Source organism: Theobroma cacao, chromosome 9 (genome assembly GCF_000208745.1).
Source record: "Theobroma cacao cultivar B97-61/B2 chromosome 9, Criollo_cocoa_genome_V2, whole genome shotgun sequence".
NCBI classification, from domain to species: Eukaryota; Viridiplantae; Streptophyta; class Magnoliopsida; order Malvales; family Malvaceae; genus Theobroma; species Theobroma cacao.
The window spans coordinates 9,180,642-9,196,672 of record NC_030858.1 but is presented as its reverse complement, the minus strand read 5'-3'; the positions used below and the strand labels follow the sequence as shown (position 1 = coordinate 9,196,672).

General features: G+C 33.4%; 3 protein-coding genes across 3 annotated transcripts; 2 read left to right on the top strand and 1 right to left on the bottom strand.

Annotated features, from left to right (window-relative positions):
* On the bottom strand, window positions 2,828-3,602 carry LOC18589031. The gene is made up of 2 exons (XM_007013834.2): window positions 3,339-3,602; window positions 2,828-3,224 (listed from the first exon to the last, which is right to left on the bottom strand). The coding sequence occupies exons 1-2, from the start codon at window positions 3,554-3,556 to the stop codon at window positions 3,089-3,091; spliced, it is 354 nt and encodes a 117-aa protein (XP_007013896.2). The 5' UTR covers window positions 3,557-3,602; the 3' UTR covers window positions 2,828-3,088.
* Window positions 3,984-8,402, top strand: LOC18589030 (nuclear pore complex protein NUP43). Its single transcript, XM_018127834.1, has 5 exons — window positions 3,984-4,799; window positions 6,140-6,209; window positions 7,322-7,559; window positions 7,730-7,803; window positions 7,890-8,402. The coding sequence occupies exons 1-5, from the start codon at window positions 4,150-4,152 to the stop codon at window positions 7,941-7,943; spliced, it is 1,086 nt and encodes a 361-aa protein (XP_017983323.1). The 5' UTR covers window positions 3,984-4,149; the 3' UTR covers window positions 7,944-8,402.
* Window positions 8,790-11,903, top strand: LOC18589029 (50S ribosomal protein L35, chloroplastic). The gene is made up of 3 exons (XM_018127847.1): window positions 8,790-9,241; window positions 9,587-9,703; window positions 11,474-11,903. Exons 1-3 carry the CDS (start codon window positions 8,972-8,974, stop codon window positions 11,549-11,551), a joined length of 465 nt encoding a protein of 154 aa, XP_017983336.1. The 5' UTR covers window positions 8,790-8,971; the 3' UTR covers window positions 11,552-11,903.

The following is a 16,031-nucleotide window of genomic DNA, read 5'->3' as shown; positions in this document are numbered from 1 at the left end:
TCTTCTTTTTGGTAAATGGCTCTTTTAAGCTATCCTATATACGGGGATAGAAACTCTAAGATAGTACTACAAAGGAAGATTTTCTTTCTGTGTTTTTTTTTTGGGGGTAAAACATAGAATTTGTGCACTACAGCTGTTGTGTGGTTAAAGCAGAAGCTTAAGTAAGACAAGAAATGATCTTAGAATGGAAATGTGGAAAGATAAGATGAGTGTGTTGCATATTATTTCAAGTGCAATGCCACGTGCATGGCTACAAAAAAAAACGAAACATAATATTTATGAACAAAAAGACCTAAATCTTTTCCCTATATATATCCTTCTTTCGTGAATTTCCTCTATAATAGTTGGACAAACTAAAGTTTTAAAACCTGGCTAGACTATGACATCGTTGGGTTTGATGTGGTTCAAATCCTACCATTGGATCTCATTTTGTCATGAACTCTTTCAATTATATGACTGATTTCTTAGTTTGATCATTTCTCTCTTTACAAAGAATTTTGATCTAGCTTTTGTTTCGAATCTAATCTTACAGATCTCTTTTTTTTTTAAAAGATAATTCTAATGATTTCATTGCTCAAGAAAAAAAAAAATGCAGCACAGCACATGCAAGACAATTACCCTGTATTGACTTGCCCTGCGTATGGTAAAGATAAAGCAAAATAACTGAAGAGGCTGCCAACGGGATGAACCTAGAGGCAGCAGCAAAGACAAGCTCCCTTAGGCAACCAGAAAATAACCCAAGGAGCAAAACAGATTCATCCCCCTCATTCAGTTACCATCTTCACCGGATCAGGACCACCAGCATCAACAGCCATCCACACCAAGGCACATAGTCAATAATACCAAGCAGATTTCTCCTTTTGATACGGAACTGAAGCAGAAACATAGTCCCTTGCGTAAAACCCAGCCAAGCCAAAAATTTTCTTGTGTAGATTCTTGCAACAACCGTATACCTAATCTTATAAATCTTACTCTATCCGTTTGAAGAAGTTATTTATTGGTTAATTATTCAAGTGTATATATATATATGCATCAGATCCTCATAATACCTCCTCCCCTGGATAGATGAGCTTATAGCAATGGAGACAGAGGATCGAAACAAAAAGGCAGTGAACTCTAGCAGCGCATATAACATATTCATGTTTCACAATGCTCAACACACAGAATGGCATAACTACATGCATAAACACAATGTATGCAGCAACCAATTCACCGAATGAACATCTTATGCAGTTATATTGTCTGCTAATATCACTGTTATCTTGTTCGTAGTTCGAGACATGAAGGAGGAAAGGGGATAATAGGTTTAGCCGACTTAAAATAAGAAAGTTGGCGTGTTTGTTCGCAGCCATTAGGACCACAAACGTCTCTTTCTATATTGTGGTTGCCTTCTTATGGCTATACCAGCAGAAGTGTTACCTTCCAAACCAACACCAATTTGTTACACCAATACCAATTTGTAAGATATTATCCGTTTTGACTTGATTTTATTTTACAAAACACGTCTTACAAATTGAAGATGGTTTACTTAGCTCTTCATTAGGAGCTTCTCTTTGATGTGCCTGTCCTTAGTGGCACATTGATAATATTTTAAAGTTTGTTTTGATACAAATTGCCACAATCCATACCAACACCAATCTGCATTGTATTGTTCATTTTTATTCACTAACTTCATGATTTTGTTCTACAAAAGACACCATTGAAGATGGTGTAAATTATTAAATACTTAATCTTACTTTAATACAGCAAAGTCGATGTGGAGTTCACAGCACCTCTTTAAAATCATAACAATCTCTTTTAATTTTTTGTTAGAAACTTATTTCGATGTGAGATTTACATGACTTGCCGTTGGACTGTAACACAAAGCCTTGATCATTTAACCATAAAGCTAGTAAATTAATCCGTATTCTTAATATTTTTATTATTTACTTTTTATTTGTTAAAAAAATTAATTACTATAAAGAAAAAAATTGTAATTGCTTAAAAGTGAAAAAATCATTAAAAATGTAAGGATAATTACAACAAAATTAATCTATGTAAATCTAAAACCAAGCATTTAATCATTTAAAAATCAAATTACATATTTTTTAATGTATAATATTCCAAAATGTTATTTTTTTGAGCAAAAAACGAGTAATAAAAACATAAACAAAATAGAGTTTAAAAATAATTCACATTTAAGTATATATAATATATCTCTTTATTCAAAAAAATAAATTCATTAATCTCCTTTCCCGATAAAATAAAAATTGTTGGCATCAATCTCTAGAGGAGCAGTGGGATCGGATCCCTTTTTTCCCTTTAAAAATGGCTATTGGTGTCAAACAGCATCTGAAACTTTTATATTAAAAATCTATTTGGTTAATATTTTTACCTTTTATTTTTTATTTGGTATCTAAGTCCCGAATTGATTTAATTAAAAGTTATTTCATACATCTGTGATTATTTTTACTGTTTTAATTTTATCTAAAATACCTAAAAATCGAATTTCTCAAATAGCTACCCATCCAAACACATCAAAACTATTATTTGGTATCTTGAAAGCGCAAGAAAGAGAAATATGAAAATGCAGAAGAGAGAAATCGGAAGTATAACAGATAAATGCCGAAGAGAAATTGATAAAATTTGAGAGAATGAGATGGTGAGAGAAAAAAATCTGAAACGCAAATGAAAAGAAATTATGAATGGTTTAATTTATTTGAAATAGTTTAAAAATTATTTTTATCAAGTCATAGTTAAATATAATTAAAAATAATTAAATTTATTTTAATGATTATTTTTAAAATATTTTATTAAAAAAAACATTCCTCACAATTTCTTCATAATAAAAAAACAACAGTTTGGTTTTTCCCTTTCATGTTACCTGAGAAGGAAAATTGCAGAAAGTTCCAGTAACGATGGGTAGCACATTGAATACTGCACAGGGGGTGCAATGGTTCAAGTATATGCTGGCAGTACCTTCTTTTCTGTCAGTACGCTGCTAACTTGTAGAGTCGTAGCTTTTGAACTTTTAAGCAATTATTACAAATACATGGCAGTGTTATTTTGTTATAACTCAGACTGCTATCTTCCTTGCCCAACCCAACACTCAAGTCTCAGCAGAGTCCTTGGAAAAAGAAAATATGAGAAAGAAACACAAAGGAACAACTACAAAGGCAGCAATCTTTAGCAGGTCCTCAACCTCCTTTGAGATCACTCCAATCCTTGACCAATCCCCACTATACCTGCGCATTACACAATTTGTTGCATATATTTATATATATATAAAAGATAGATTTGACCAGAAGATTGAGGTGATCAAAGATTTGGAAGGGAGAAAAAGAAAGAAGAAATGTTACCCAGCATCAATGAAGCCAAGTCCAACCACAGCAACCACAGACCTAGCCAGAATTGTGTTGGAAACCCTTTGTGGGAAAATGGGTTGCTGCTGAGTTCTTGAACTTTCTGGCGGATCTTTCCTTTTAGTCATTTTGGGAACAAGTCTTCTGTCAATTCTCCTCACAAGAAGATAAGAGTCGATGCTTTTGAAGACAAGGCTTTTGTGTATCGCCAGCATTTCCTATCCAGTGAAAAACGCCCATCACCCTATCCATTCAAATCCTCTATCACAAGGCCGTTTATGTAATTTCACAAAAGTTTCAACCACCAGACCCGTATATATGCATGCTTTTATTGTCTATATATATATATATATATATATATATTTTTGGATAATTGAGAATTTGTATTTATTTAAAGATAAGCAAGAATTGAGCATTAGCAATTTTACATAAATAATAAGTTTATTAAAATATTGTAACAAAACAAAAGTTTATTAAAAAAATAAAAGAATATTAGAAAACTTGCAGTTTTTTAAATTCAGGACGATTTTAAACTTGAAAAAAAATAGAGAATCGAATTTAAATAATTTAAAATTTAAAATAATCGAAATGCTAACTTAAAACTGAAAATAATTTAGGGAGCGCTTGGCTCCTCACCGTACCGCCCGTGCTGGCAAACGTCCCTTTAAATCAAATTCCACCCGACCCAAAACCCTTGCCTTCCCTCCTCCCACCCAAAACCCCTTCCCCCAAAACACTCACCATTTCCCTTCCTGGTAAAATTACAACCCCGCTTCCCCCTTCTAAACCCCTTAAAATTCTTGAAACAATGGCCATTTCAGGACCCCAAAACCCCTCACAAGTCCATAGAATCCCACAATCCAAGTACATTGACGCCGTCCGCTGGCTCCCACCGGTTTCCGCATTCGACAGATTTGCAGCCATTGCTTATTTCGACACGGATTCCAACTCTCCCTCCGTCGAAATCCACTGTCTGAACCCAAGCGTACAAAACCCATCTCCAACCTTAACCCCTCAATCATCGTGGACTCCACCTTCCCGCATTTCATCCCTCAGAACCGCCCAATCCACCCCCCAACCCATCCTCGCTGCCGCTACTTTCTCGGGCTCGCTTCACATTTTGGTCTCCGATTTAATAAAGGGAGCGGTGATCGAATCCGAGGCGTCGATTTCGGGGACGGAGTTTCATATAGGGCATGTGGCGGCCGTGGATTTGAGGGAGAGTGGGAGTGAGTGCGTGAGTGTTGGAGAAGATGGGAGGGTTAATTTGGTGAGTGTCGTTGGGAATTCTTCGAAGCTGAGTTACCGAAGAATTTTCGACGCGAATGGGCTAGTGGGTTATACAGCGGTTAGGTGGGCGTCCCCGAGTGAGTTTGTGACTGGTGGGTATGGGTTTGGTTTACAGTGGTGGGATCAGAGGAGGCCTGGTGGACCTGTTTCGCAGTTTAAGGGGAACTGGTGAGTGGATTTGCTTGGTTTTGTTGTGAAAAAAGAAATTATGTTGTTGAATCTAGTGATATAGCTTATAGTGATTTTAACAAATTTTACTGTGCATTTATGTAATGTTATGTGATTAGCCAATTTCTCTTAGAATGTGGGTAGAAATAAAATTGATGCTCTTCACCATGGAGGTCAATTTGGCAAAAATTCTGGTGTTGCTTGTGCTTTTATTATGTTGTTATCAGTTGCTTCCTAAGTTGCATGTTAATGGGCATTTTATGATTTTTGATATGTTTAGGAATTATGACAGTAGTTGGACAAATTCTATACTTTATATGATATTAGTAGGATAATTTGATGATCTGAAAAATGGAGGCTCCATTGTCCTTTGGTTTCTTTTGATGCTCATAAGGATTGTTTATGTGAATTGTAACGCCACAATGTAAACTGAGAGATTTATCAAAAGCATTTTTGCAATAATGAATGGTAATAGAAATGTAGTTGTTGTAATTGGAGTTTTAGACATTAGGTTATTCCAACATTTTTTTTATTAGCTATCAAGATTGGAGCAGTTATATTGAAGTTTTGAAGGAGTTCTTCCTAAAAAGAATTTTGCATCTGTTTTCTGCACAACAAGTGAACAACATATTATTGGTGTGTGGTTATGAGTTATGAAATGAGTAATTTGTCTATGAAGATAGCTGCTGCTGGTTATGTTTGGATGAGATTCAATGTAGCTTATAAATAGGTACCACGGCATTGTCACCATGTCAATGCTGCTCGATGCTGTGGTATTCACATTGCTGCCTTCAGCACGATGTAACCCTATTTTTGCTTTAACTGGCCATCCTACTTTTTCCACAGTTAATCTTCCACAGGCCTTTAAACAAGGCAGCTTTAAGTGTCCTTCACCATCAACATCACCTCATTACCAATGTGGGTACATGCAACTATACACACACGTGTGTAGGTGGAAACTCTGCAAATAATTTGAAAAGGGGAAAACTAATTATATCCAAAGGGTTCCTCCCTGTTGGCAATTGGCTTCCATTTAATGATAGAAAGGTTATTGGTCTTTGGTTATTGTAGATGACTTGAAAACCCGTACAAACAGATTTTCTCTTGGCATTTCAGTTTTATAGGATTGGTTTGGCTGCATCTTTTTGAACCTTTAGAAGGGGAAAACTGTCTGGGTCACTTCTCTCTTTGTCCTATGAACTTTTTGAGTATCTGTGCTTCTTAAAGAAATATTTAAATGGCTCATCAACCGCAATCATGATGTTTACAACTTATAGATTAAACATGCTTACTGTGCTACCGTATTAAATGATGTTATTCTTTTAATGGTTATCTTGCAGGTGTCAAGGAAAAACATCTGGAATTGTACACTCGATTGATATTCATCCATCACGGAAGCACACTTGTCTGGTAAGATGGCTTTTTCTTTCTCAATGTTTTAGTTCTACATCGCAGCAATTAATTTACTAATACTGGTATCAGTGATATATTTTTGGTTTCTTTTTAAGTATTCTTATCTTTTGGTGAAATGACTACTAACATATGAGATAAATTAACTGTACCTTTGTTTTCTTTTTCTTCTTTAAACAAGGGGGAAAAAAAGAAAGACAGAAAACAGCCTCTTTCTCTCTTTTTTACTTTCTAAATATTTTTTTGTTAGCATCTGGTATTTTTCCTTTCTACTGTAAAAAGATTATAAGATAAAGAAGAACAAGAGAAAGAAAGGATAGAAAATCGGCCTTTATCTTTCCTCCTCTTTCTTATTTTCTAAATAATTTGCTGATTAGATCTGGTAGTTTTTTAGTTTTTCTACTTTCTTTACAAATATTGTTGCTGATAGAAGTTGCATAAACAATATGGATGAAGTTGAAGACAATGGTGACTATAGCCCCCCAATCCTGTTGTGATTATTTTAAAGGGTAGCAACAGTTAATATTAGCTGTTGCTAGGTTGTACTGGACCATATAGTAATTGGTGGAATTATTTGTTGCTGATTGCTACTGGCATAAGCAGTAGATAGTTGAACATTCTTATGTACAATAAATAAAGGATGAGGACCATACTTTGTTAGATAAAATGATTTTTTAACATTAATGTTACTTGTATTGAATTCTGTGCATGCAATTGATCATTAATTTTTTGGCTACATAGTTGTTCAGTTCATACAACATTTTAGTTCTTTCTTATGTATTTAAGCAATAGGGAAAGTTATATGAACTACAAAGTGATGTCCTGAGGTGCTATTCCAACCAAGGTTATTCATTCTCTGTGATGTCAGTATATTAACTCATTTTAACTTTTTCTTAAGAAAAAGATTTAAATCTGATCAGTTTACCTGCATGAAAACCATGTTGAGAAAAACTTTAAGAGGTTGTTTCTTTTATCAAATTGAAATTGTTGTTTATTGGATTCTTTAATGGCTACTTTATATCCATGCTAGCCTTCTCTTCAAACTAAGATTTTAACATTTTCTATTTGCTTGAGGTCTTGTGCTGATTTTCAATCTTTCTAGGATTTTTTAGGCAGGAGGCTCGTCAGGGACTGTATTTGCTTGGGATCTTCGAGCACAACAACAGCCTATTGTTCTTTCTGGTGGAGTGACAGATCAGACTGCCATGCCTTTGTTATCTGAAAGTGAGGTTTGGGAAGTTCAGTATGACCGCTACACAAGGTCTTCGAACATTAACAACATGTCTTCCACACGAATTCTACCTGTTATGATCTGTTCAGAAGATGGGATTCTTGCCGTTATAGAACAAGGTAAGCGATTTTTTAAGCAACTATTGTTGAATTGTCATCTGTAGCTAGGGCAGACCAATAGTTAATGATGAGATATATTAATTTGTATTTGGATCGATCTGATGAATCTACGTTTTATTTTCAAGGATTCACATGTGACTAACATGTATAATATTCTATCAACTGCATAGGTGAAGAACCTGTTGAGCTGTTAGCGGAACCCTGTGCAATCAATAGCTTTGACATTGACCAGCAGAACCCCTCGGTAAATAGAAACTTCACTATCCCACTGGGTTTCAAATCTAAAAAGCATAAATTATGTTTCTTACAGTTATATGCAATATCGTGCAGGATGTTATATGTGGCTTGGAGTGGGAATCTATAGCCATATTGACAAGGTCGTAATATTAAGAAATAGACACAAAAGACAGGAAAGAGACAACGTTAGCATTGAATTTATCAATGCTTTCTGTGAGCTGTAACTTGAGGAGACTGAATTTCATCCAGCCATTCTTTGCCTTTGTGGGAATGGAACGACTAATTTTTTTGGTTCGGCAAAGTTGACATGCCGTGAATGTAAGATCCAGAATGTGGAATGGTCTCTTGTTTTCTTTTGGCCTGTACAATGCAGATGGTGTACTCTGAAGTTATTTGTGTTCAATACAACCATGCGACAAGTGAGGGTGATTTGTCTTGATAGATGTGTAAGGAAGAGATCTCTATCGCCCATTTAATGGGTTGATGCAGACAAAACCCAAGCCAAGGGTATTGCTCTCAACAATATTCTCAAGATTAATGTCTATAATTATAAAAAATCCTATGCCTTCGATAATTACAATGAGATTGAACCCTTTTTCTGCTAAACCATATCTTTTAACTTTGGTAGGGTAGATATTATCTTTTTGTTGCTCTATTCTATGATTAAGTTGAATAGTAAATGTGGAAGGGAAATGCCATCCATGAAATGCTTATTTTGCAGGTCGAGATTTTTTATTACCTTCTCAATTAAAATTAATTAATTTTATTATTTATCACTGGTTACTTTATAAATTAATAATATTCATAGATATTTATTTATTATAAGGTTTATAAATGAATATTTTAAGCATACTTTTTATAATTATTATAATAAACATATTCTTCTAATATATGTTAAAATTTGTCACATAAATTATCAACTACTGCCTCTACATAAAAATATTACTAACATTTCTTTCCATAGAACAGGGAGAGGTAAAAGTTTTGGTATCAAACGAATTACAGCCACAAACGCCCATGTTCCGCTGGTCCATGACATTCCATGAGGACGCAATGTCAAGGCTGCACATTTCCGTTCTATCCAAATCCACTGCCTCCCACGTAAATGCAATGACCAGTCCCTTCCCACAAACATAACCTTAGCTTCAACGAAAGAACACACTCATCAATCATCAATGGCTTCTTCTCTGAATTTAACGACCATGTCTTTTAATTTACCCTTTTGCCATTCTTACCACTCCTCCTCCACTCGACTCTCGCGCGACTCACTCCAACTCCCCCAATTCAACAAGTTGGGCAAGGCCTTGAAACTGAGTTCCACTCAGAACATTTCTGGGTTCCCTTCATTTGTTTCCTATAAGCTTTGCACTATCACCCCTGCCCCTCAAAGACTCCAATCTCTCACTGTCTTTGCTGCTAAAGGCTACAAAATGAAAACCCATAAGGTACTTCTCTCTTTCTTCTCTACTGACTCCTTACAAAACAAAGGAAAGATTACATTTTCTAAGCATTATTTTTCTGTTATTATATCAAACAATATTATAAATTTGGTTGGTATATTGAGTTAAAATTAGGCCAAAAGAGTCCACACTTTTAGCTCTGGTTTGAGTTCAGAAAAGTTAGAATTTTTGGAGCAAATTCGGTTCCTTACGACTATTCTTCCAAAATGGTTGAAAATTTTTCTTGGCAATTGAAAGACACAGCTTAAAAACTACAACGCGTTTGTTCTACCTTTTATGCATTTGGGTATGTTTTTCTAATGGATTTCGTGTTGTCATATGGTTTATTAGGCTTCTGCAAAGCGATTCCGTGTAACAGGAAGAGGGAAAATAGTTAGGAGGAGAGCTGGGAAGCAGCATTTGTTGGCTAAGAAGAACACCAAACGTAAATTGCGCCTTTCCAAGATGGTCAGTTTTTTTATTTTCCTCCAAAGTTTTGCCTCTGCTTGTGCTTTGTTCTTATTTAATCTTTGAGCTTTTAGATAGTCTAAAAAAGTGAGCATTGCTCCAAATTTATGCTGTCTTTCATTTTATAACTTAGGACAGGATAAGCCACTTGATCCCTTTAATTGGAGATACCAACTTGGGGAAATGAATTTGTAGGTCATATTTTTAATTTCTTAATTGGAGCTATTTATAATGACTGGTATATTGTGTCAAAGAAATAAATTTTGAATCTGCAGAGAATTGTGTTGAGGGGTGAGAGAGAGAGAGAGAGAGCAAATCAGACATTGCATAGAGAAGAATATTTTGTAAAAAAATAGAATAATTAGATCATTTTTACTCTAGATCTGAATGTCTTAGAATGAGGCTCATTTTCAAAATTATATCCTAAATTTTGGTGCCTTCCCCATTCCTCTTTCTCCCACCACCCTTCTTTTCCTCCACATCAATGGGAATTCAATCCTGCTATTCAGTCTCTTGTCTGTTGGCTTTAATGAGTTTCCCATGTGTGGTTGGGATTAGTAAATGGACTCCACCTTGGCATGTCACACAGGCTATGAATAACATTTTTCCTTTTTAATTTATCCAGAGAGAGAAAAGAGTCCTGAAGGGGCACCTGTTTTGTTGCCTGTTATATTTGTGACATGTTTTTTCTCTTTTTAACGTTGTCAAAAGGTAGAATTCGAAGTTCACGCCTGTTCTTTCAAGCAGAGTTGTGGCTACCCAATTAATATAGATACATTTCATATCTTGTACTGACTAAAGGGTCAGGCATCCCCAGAGTATCTATATAGCTTTTTTTACGGTGAAATAATGAACCTATGTTCTTTCTGGGATATAGCAAAATCAGCTTGGATTTTTTGGGAGGTTTTGATGGGTGGAATCATTGTTTTTTTTTTCTTACCCATTGTTTGGTGAGTGTGGTGGGATGGGATGCAAATTGCACTTTTTTTCTGATAAGTCGACAGTGTGAGAAAGTTCCATATTGACCTTATGAAGTGAGTGAACGGTATTCAAAAGTAACATGCACCGCCATCAATGAAATGTTTTTCTTAAATGCTCAGTTGATAACATGATTCTTTGTTTCTTCATATGAACTCATATAAAGATACCTGGACTGGAGATGTTGAAACATATATTGTAAACTGAATGTCATCTTTATCTATTTACTGTATTTCAAGGTGAAATTATAGTTATTTGCTATTACCCATTCTGTGGTAAGTGTGGTGGATGAGAGGCAGATTGCACTTTTGTTTTTCTGATAAGATGACACTGTGAGAAAGTCCCATGTTAAACTTAAAGGGATAGGCTATTCAAAAAGCTTAAAATTTAGCACCATGTTTAGTACAATACATAAGCATATGCATAAAATTAGGTCATAGAGAAATTTACTGATCATATTTGACCATTGTTAGACTTTATTCATACACTACACTTAAACCAAGAGACTTTATTCATACGCTACACTTAAAATTTACTGCACTTTTGAAGACATGAAGACATGCCCTGTTTAACATCATGGACTTACTTACCGTCTAGTCTTCATGTCTTCAAGATGCCTTGGGACATAAGAGAAATTGATCCATTACCTTGTTTGTTTTAAACAGACTGTTTAAATTGCTGAGATAATTTACAATGAAACACTTTTCTTTTAATGTGTAAGGTTAAATCGTTTGGTCTTTATTGAAGTATATAATTTGTTCTTATAGTGTATGTGTCAATTTCTGTTTGCAGCATGCAGTTAGCCGGAATGACTATGACAATGTGATTGGTGCGTTGCCTTATCTCAAAGTAAATAGAAATGCTAAGTAAAGAGAGTGTCTTCAAGTGTCATGTGAGGAGTTAATTATTTTGTTACCTTGTAATTTCTCACAATTATGTCAGAGAAAAGTTTGTTGATTGTTTTAATTTCTAATTTGAATTTTATTTTTTTCCACTCATGTTGATGCTCAGAACCCAGTTTACGACATCACACAAATAAATATTACATGCATCAAATGCCGATTCCTTGGATGGTGGATGCTTTGGGGTTTAAAAAAAAGGCTTAGGCCATCCATAAGGATCCTCAATCATTTCTGTTCTAAACAAAAGGGATAGAATGGTTCATGACATCTCTTGTATTTGCTTTGTTATGTTACTGTTGTGTGAAGTCTACCTTTTCATTGGTATTTGTTTTAATAGCAATTCATTTGGTTAACAAGAGTTGATTTCTGGAGTGCAATAAGCAGTCCGTGCAACTCAACTTTGGTGAATAGAAGGAAGGGTAGATGATTCACGAAACGACGACGGTATTTAACAATGGAGTGGTTATGCATGGTGGGCTATTTTGAGGACAGAAAAAACATTAAGTGTAGCGTTTTTCGTTTGTTATAATTGGTAGGCATCACTATCCCTAACAGGAAACTCATTTGGTAGAGCAATGCTATCCCTACCAGCAAAATCTTGTTGCCAATTTCCATCTTGATAAAAAGCCTATTCTGTTCTTGACTACTTGTTAGCAACTGAAGTTCACAAAGCTAAATATATGGAGTGTTTTCCCATCACGGGCTCAAGTTTTTGCTTATTGGCCGGCCATCTTTCAAACCCATCAAATCTTGTTTTCTCCTATTAAGGTTGAGAACATGTCATGTTGCTCTCTGTAGGGTCTCACACCCATCAAAATCCAATTTCAGAACCAAAGTAAAAACACGCTTGGCAGGTTTCTTTGAGCAGCAGGAGAATGGAAAGTTAATAAAGGTGAAGAGAAGAAGAACCTTTTTCTTTTGCCAATTTGCTCCAAACATTGTGCTTCTACAAAAGAATGAAAAGATGGATAGAAAAACATGAATGTTTATTTTCTTTTAATTAGCAACAAAGTTTTATATATACGGAAATTTAATTTGATTTATTACATATTTTCTTTTAATTCCCATCCTACTCTTGGTCTATTAAAAAAAAAGAGAAAATATTATATATACGGAAATTTAATTTGATTTTTTTTTTATTTTTTTCATCGGCCATTTTTTAATACATTCATTATGGGTGTTCACGTGTAGAAGAGTTGGATTCAAATCCGAGAGTAGCTTCTACCTACCACCGATCTTATGTTTTCCTAATTTCTCTACCCGTTTAGCGAGTGTGGGTTGGTTTGAACTTTGAAACCAGACTGAATAGATATTTCCATTTTCCTTCTTCTCATATCCAACCTAACATGGTCCTTGAACACTTACCCAGATAAGACACGTTCCAGAAAAAACATGCAACGCGTCCAAATGGTAAGTTAATTGCTTTGTTCCTTGTTCCAATGTCCTTGTCATGTTAATGGACAACCTTGTCTCCTCTTGATGTTCAGTGTATCTTTCCACAATTCATGGCTTCAAGAGGAAAAGCATGAATTTTGGTTAGCTAAATCCTCAAACTCCACTTTCATCTGCCCTCATTTCCGGGAGGTACATTAGAAACAACAAAACTGGGGAAAGTTTTTAATAAACGACAAACATTATTTTCATTTTCTCCTTCCATATGTAATTAATTTTATGAGATTGATCCCACAAGCAGGAAAATAATAATTAAATAGATTAAAAAAAATTAATGATGCTTTATGGCTATGTGGGATTGATCTCACAAGAAAGGAAAAGTAATATTTTTGAAGTGAAATTGATTTCGAGATTTATGAAATCGTTTTCAAAAAGGGAGAAAATAAATGAAAAACGCTTTATACCTTCTTTAAATGTAAAACAATTTACATCGATCAACATAGTTTTTCTCGTTGACTAGTAAGCATTTTATATTTATAAAAGTTTTTATCCTTTCAAATGAGAAAAAAATAGATTAAAATATTTTTCGAAAGAATTTTTCAACCTAATCCTAAATATTCTCGAAAACTATGATAAATTGATAAATAATTAATGGTTTTGAGACCCTAGAGAGAAGTGATCTGTCTATGGCGGCATGTTCTATTAAATTTAAGTTAATGATGAATTTAACTTAGCTAAACTTAAATGATTTAACTTGTTAAGATTCGGTAATAATTTCTGAATTTGGCAAATAATAAGAACCGCAGAGGGCGGTCGCGTTTGGCGGCTTGGCTACCATATTGCGTTGTGTTAAATGTGCTTAAATGTCAAACGACTGGCCAAACTTTTCAAACCCCAAAGCCGGCCTTCATTTCTGGACCCCACCATTCTATTTATTGCCTAAAATATCTGATTGTGTGCTTCCCTGTGCAAGTGGCATCAAATTACAGTTGTATTTCTGTAAATACAATGTTCGTACGCAATGTAATGTCGTCCCAATCGAAGCATCTTTCTCTGAGCTTTGTTCCCTTTAAACCACCGACCTCTAATCATATCAATATCTTTAATTAATTGCATCAGAGAATATTTTTGTACCATTTTCACCACGTTTTTGGTATGACCGGGCAGACGGTCCAATAACTTAATGATGAGCCACGATTACAATCGTCTGTTAAATGCTCCAATCAAAAGAGATAGTATTTTAATTCAAATCAAAGAAGAGCCTGAAGTTATTAAATAAAAATGTAATGTTTTAAAAGGTTCTCAAATTATTGTATAAATTTTAAAAAATTTTATTATATTTTATTTTAAATTAAATAAATCACTACAAGAGATAAATTAAAAAATGATGACGATGGCAATGGCGATGAGAATGGTGGTAGTATTACAAAGAACTGGATGTCAAGAGAGAGTTGAGAGACTTGGATGACAAAAGAGAACTAAGAGAGCATTTAATTTGTATAGATAATAAGATGGGGAAACTGAAAGTTTAATTTGTTTAAAATGGTTTCAAAAACATTTTTATCACTTCATGACTAAATTTTGAATAAAATAATTAATTTTATATTAAAAGTTATTTTAAAAATAAACTTATGAAATTGATCATTTTCCATAACTTATTTTAAATTTAAATAGTGAAAGGAGATATTTATTTAATATGATAAACTTTAAAAGTGTCCTCAAAGCAAGTATAATGTAGTAATGTATGAAATGGAAAGAAAATTTAAAAATAGTATTTTATTAACTTTAAATTTAAACATTTAATTAATTTTAGCAAGTATATATAAACATCCATTAAGAATATGTTTTATTAAGTTCATACCACTTGCGACTAGTCTGATAAATTAACATACGATGAAAATAATATTCTATTTGTTTCAAATTAAATATCTATTTTTCTTTTTTTAAATTTGTTTTAAAATTAATTCATTTTTCTATTTTAGGCATGTATACTTTTTATTTTCTTTCAATATTTTTATAATAATTTTTATAATTTTTTATATGGAAACTATAAATTTATTAATGTTATAAAACAATTTTTTGAAAACATTATTAAGAAAAAGAAAAACATTTTTTTAAAATTTTCATACCAAATCAAAAATAAACTTTCAATTTTGGAACGGGATCATAGTACAATATAACCTCTTTAAATTAATACTTGATAAATTAATAATTTCGATTAAATAATATTTTTAATTGATCAGGATCAATGTGGTATATTAATAATTTACTAAATTTATATAATAATACATCTAAAAAAACATATATGCTTCACTTGATATATAAATTAATAATCTCCTTATACATCAAAATTATATATATAAATAACTCAATTATGAGACCTTTATAAAATATAACTCCAATATTACTTGTTTATTTTTAAAATTGATATCTTTTTAAACCTCATCTCTAATTTTTTTTAAAATTGATATATTTGGTATAATGCTATCGTATTGTGAGAAAAAATTATATAATGTGATTATTATTTTGAGTGTCTTTATGCCAAACATGCTCCAATACCAAAAATAATATCAAATAATTAATTTATACATTAATTAAGTATAGCAAAAGTTTAATTGATCTATAAGTTAATAAATTATTAATTTATTAATTAAATAATATTTTAAGTAATTGATAAATTTTATGATATAATAATATTAATTTATATAAATTTATACGGTAGAATGACACTTTTGATTACAATGACTACAAAACAAATCATCCTCGTATTAACCTTTTGTCCTCGGCGTTCAATGGAACAGTGCACGTGTCAACTTCAAAAACCATAGGCTAGAAGCTACCCCCGGATCTTTCGCCACGTTTCAGACAGCACCAAACAACCGCCGTCATTTAAAAGAAACCCTAACTCCGCTGGACCCCACATATTATCCGTTAATGTGTTTACGTGTCTGCCAGCACATGCTTCTCTTTTCTTGCCAAATACCCAAAATAACATCCGCTCTAACGCCAATAATTGCTATAAACCAAGGATATTGGAGTAATCCCCGAAACTTATC

What these genes read in the sequence shown, in the direction of transcription:
- LOC18589029 (XM_018127847.1), top strand. Translation starts at nt 8,972, where the DNA reads ATGGCTTCTTCTCTGAATTTAACGACCATGTCTTTTAATTTACCCTTT. An exon ending in ACAAAATGAAAACCCATAAG is followed by an intron (nt 9,242 to 9,586) that starts GTACTTCTCTCT and finishes ATGGTTTATTAG; the next exon opens with GCTTCTGCAAAGCGATTCCG. An exon ending in AATTGCGCCTTTCCAAGATG is followed by an intron (nt 9,704 to 11,473) that starts GTCAGTTTTTTT and finishes TTCTGTTTGCAG; the next exon opens with CATGCAGTTAGCCGGAATGA.
- LOC18589031 (XM_007013834.2), bottom strand. Translation starts at nt 3,556, where the DNA reads ATGCTGGCGATACACAAAAGCCTTGTCTTCAAAAGCATCGACTCTTAT. An exon ending in CTTGGCTTCATTGATGCTGG is followed by an intron (nt 3,225 to 3,338) that starts GTAACATTTCTT and finishes TGTAATGCGCAG; the next exon opens with GTATAGTGGGGATTGGTCAA.
- LOC18589030 (XM_018127834.1), top strand. Translation starts at nt 4,150, where the DNA reads ATGGCCATTTCAGGACCCCAAAACCCCTCACAAGTCCATAGAATCCCA. An exon ending in TCTTGCCGTTATAGAACAAG is followed by an intron (nt 7,560 to 7,729) that starts GTAAGCGATTTT and finishes TCAACTGCATAG; the next exon opens with GTGAAGAACCTGTTGAGCTG. An exon ending in TTGACCAGCAGAACCCCTCG is followed by an intron (nt 7,804 to 7,889) that starts GTAAATAGAAAC and finishes AATATCGTGCAG; the next exon opens with GATGTTATATGTGGCTTGGA.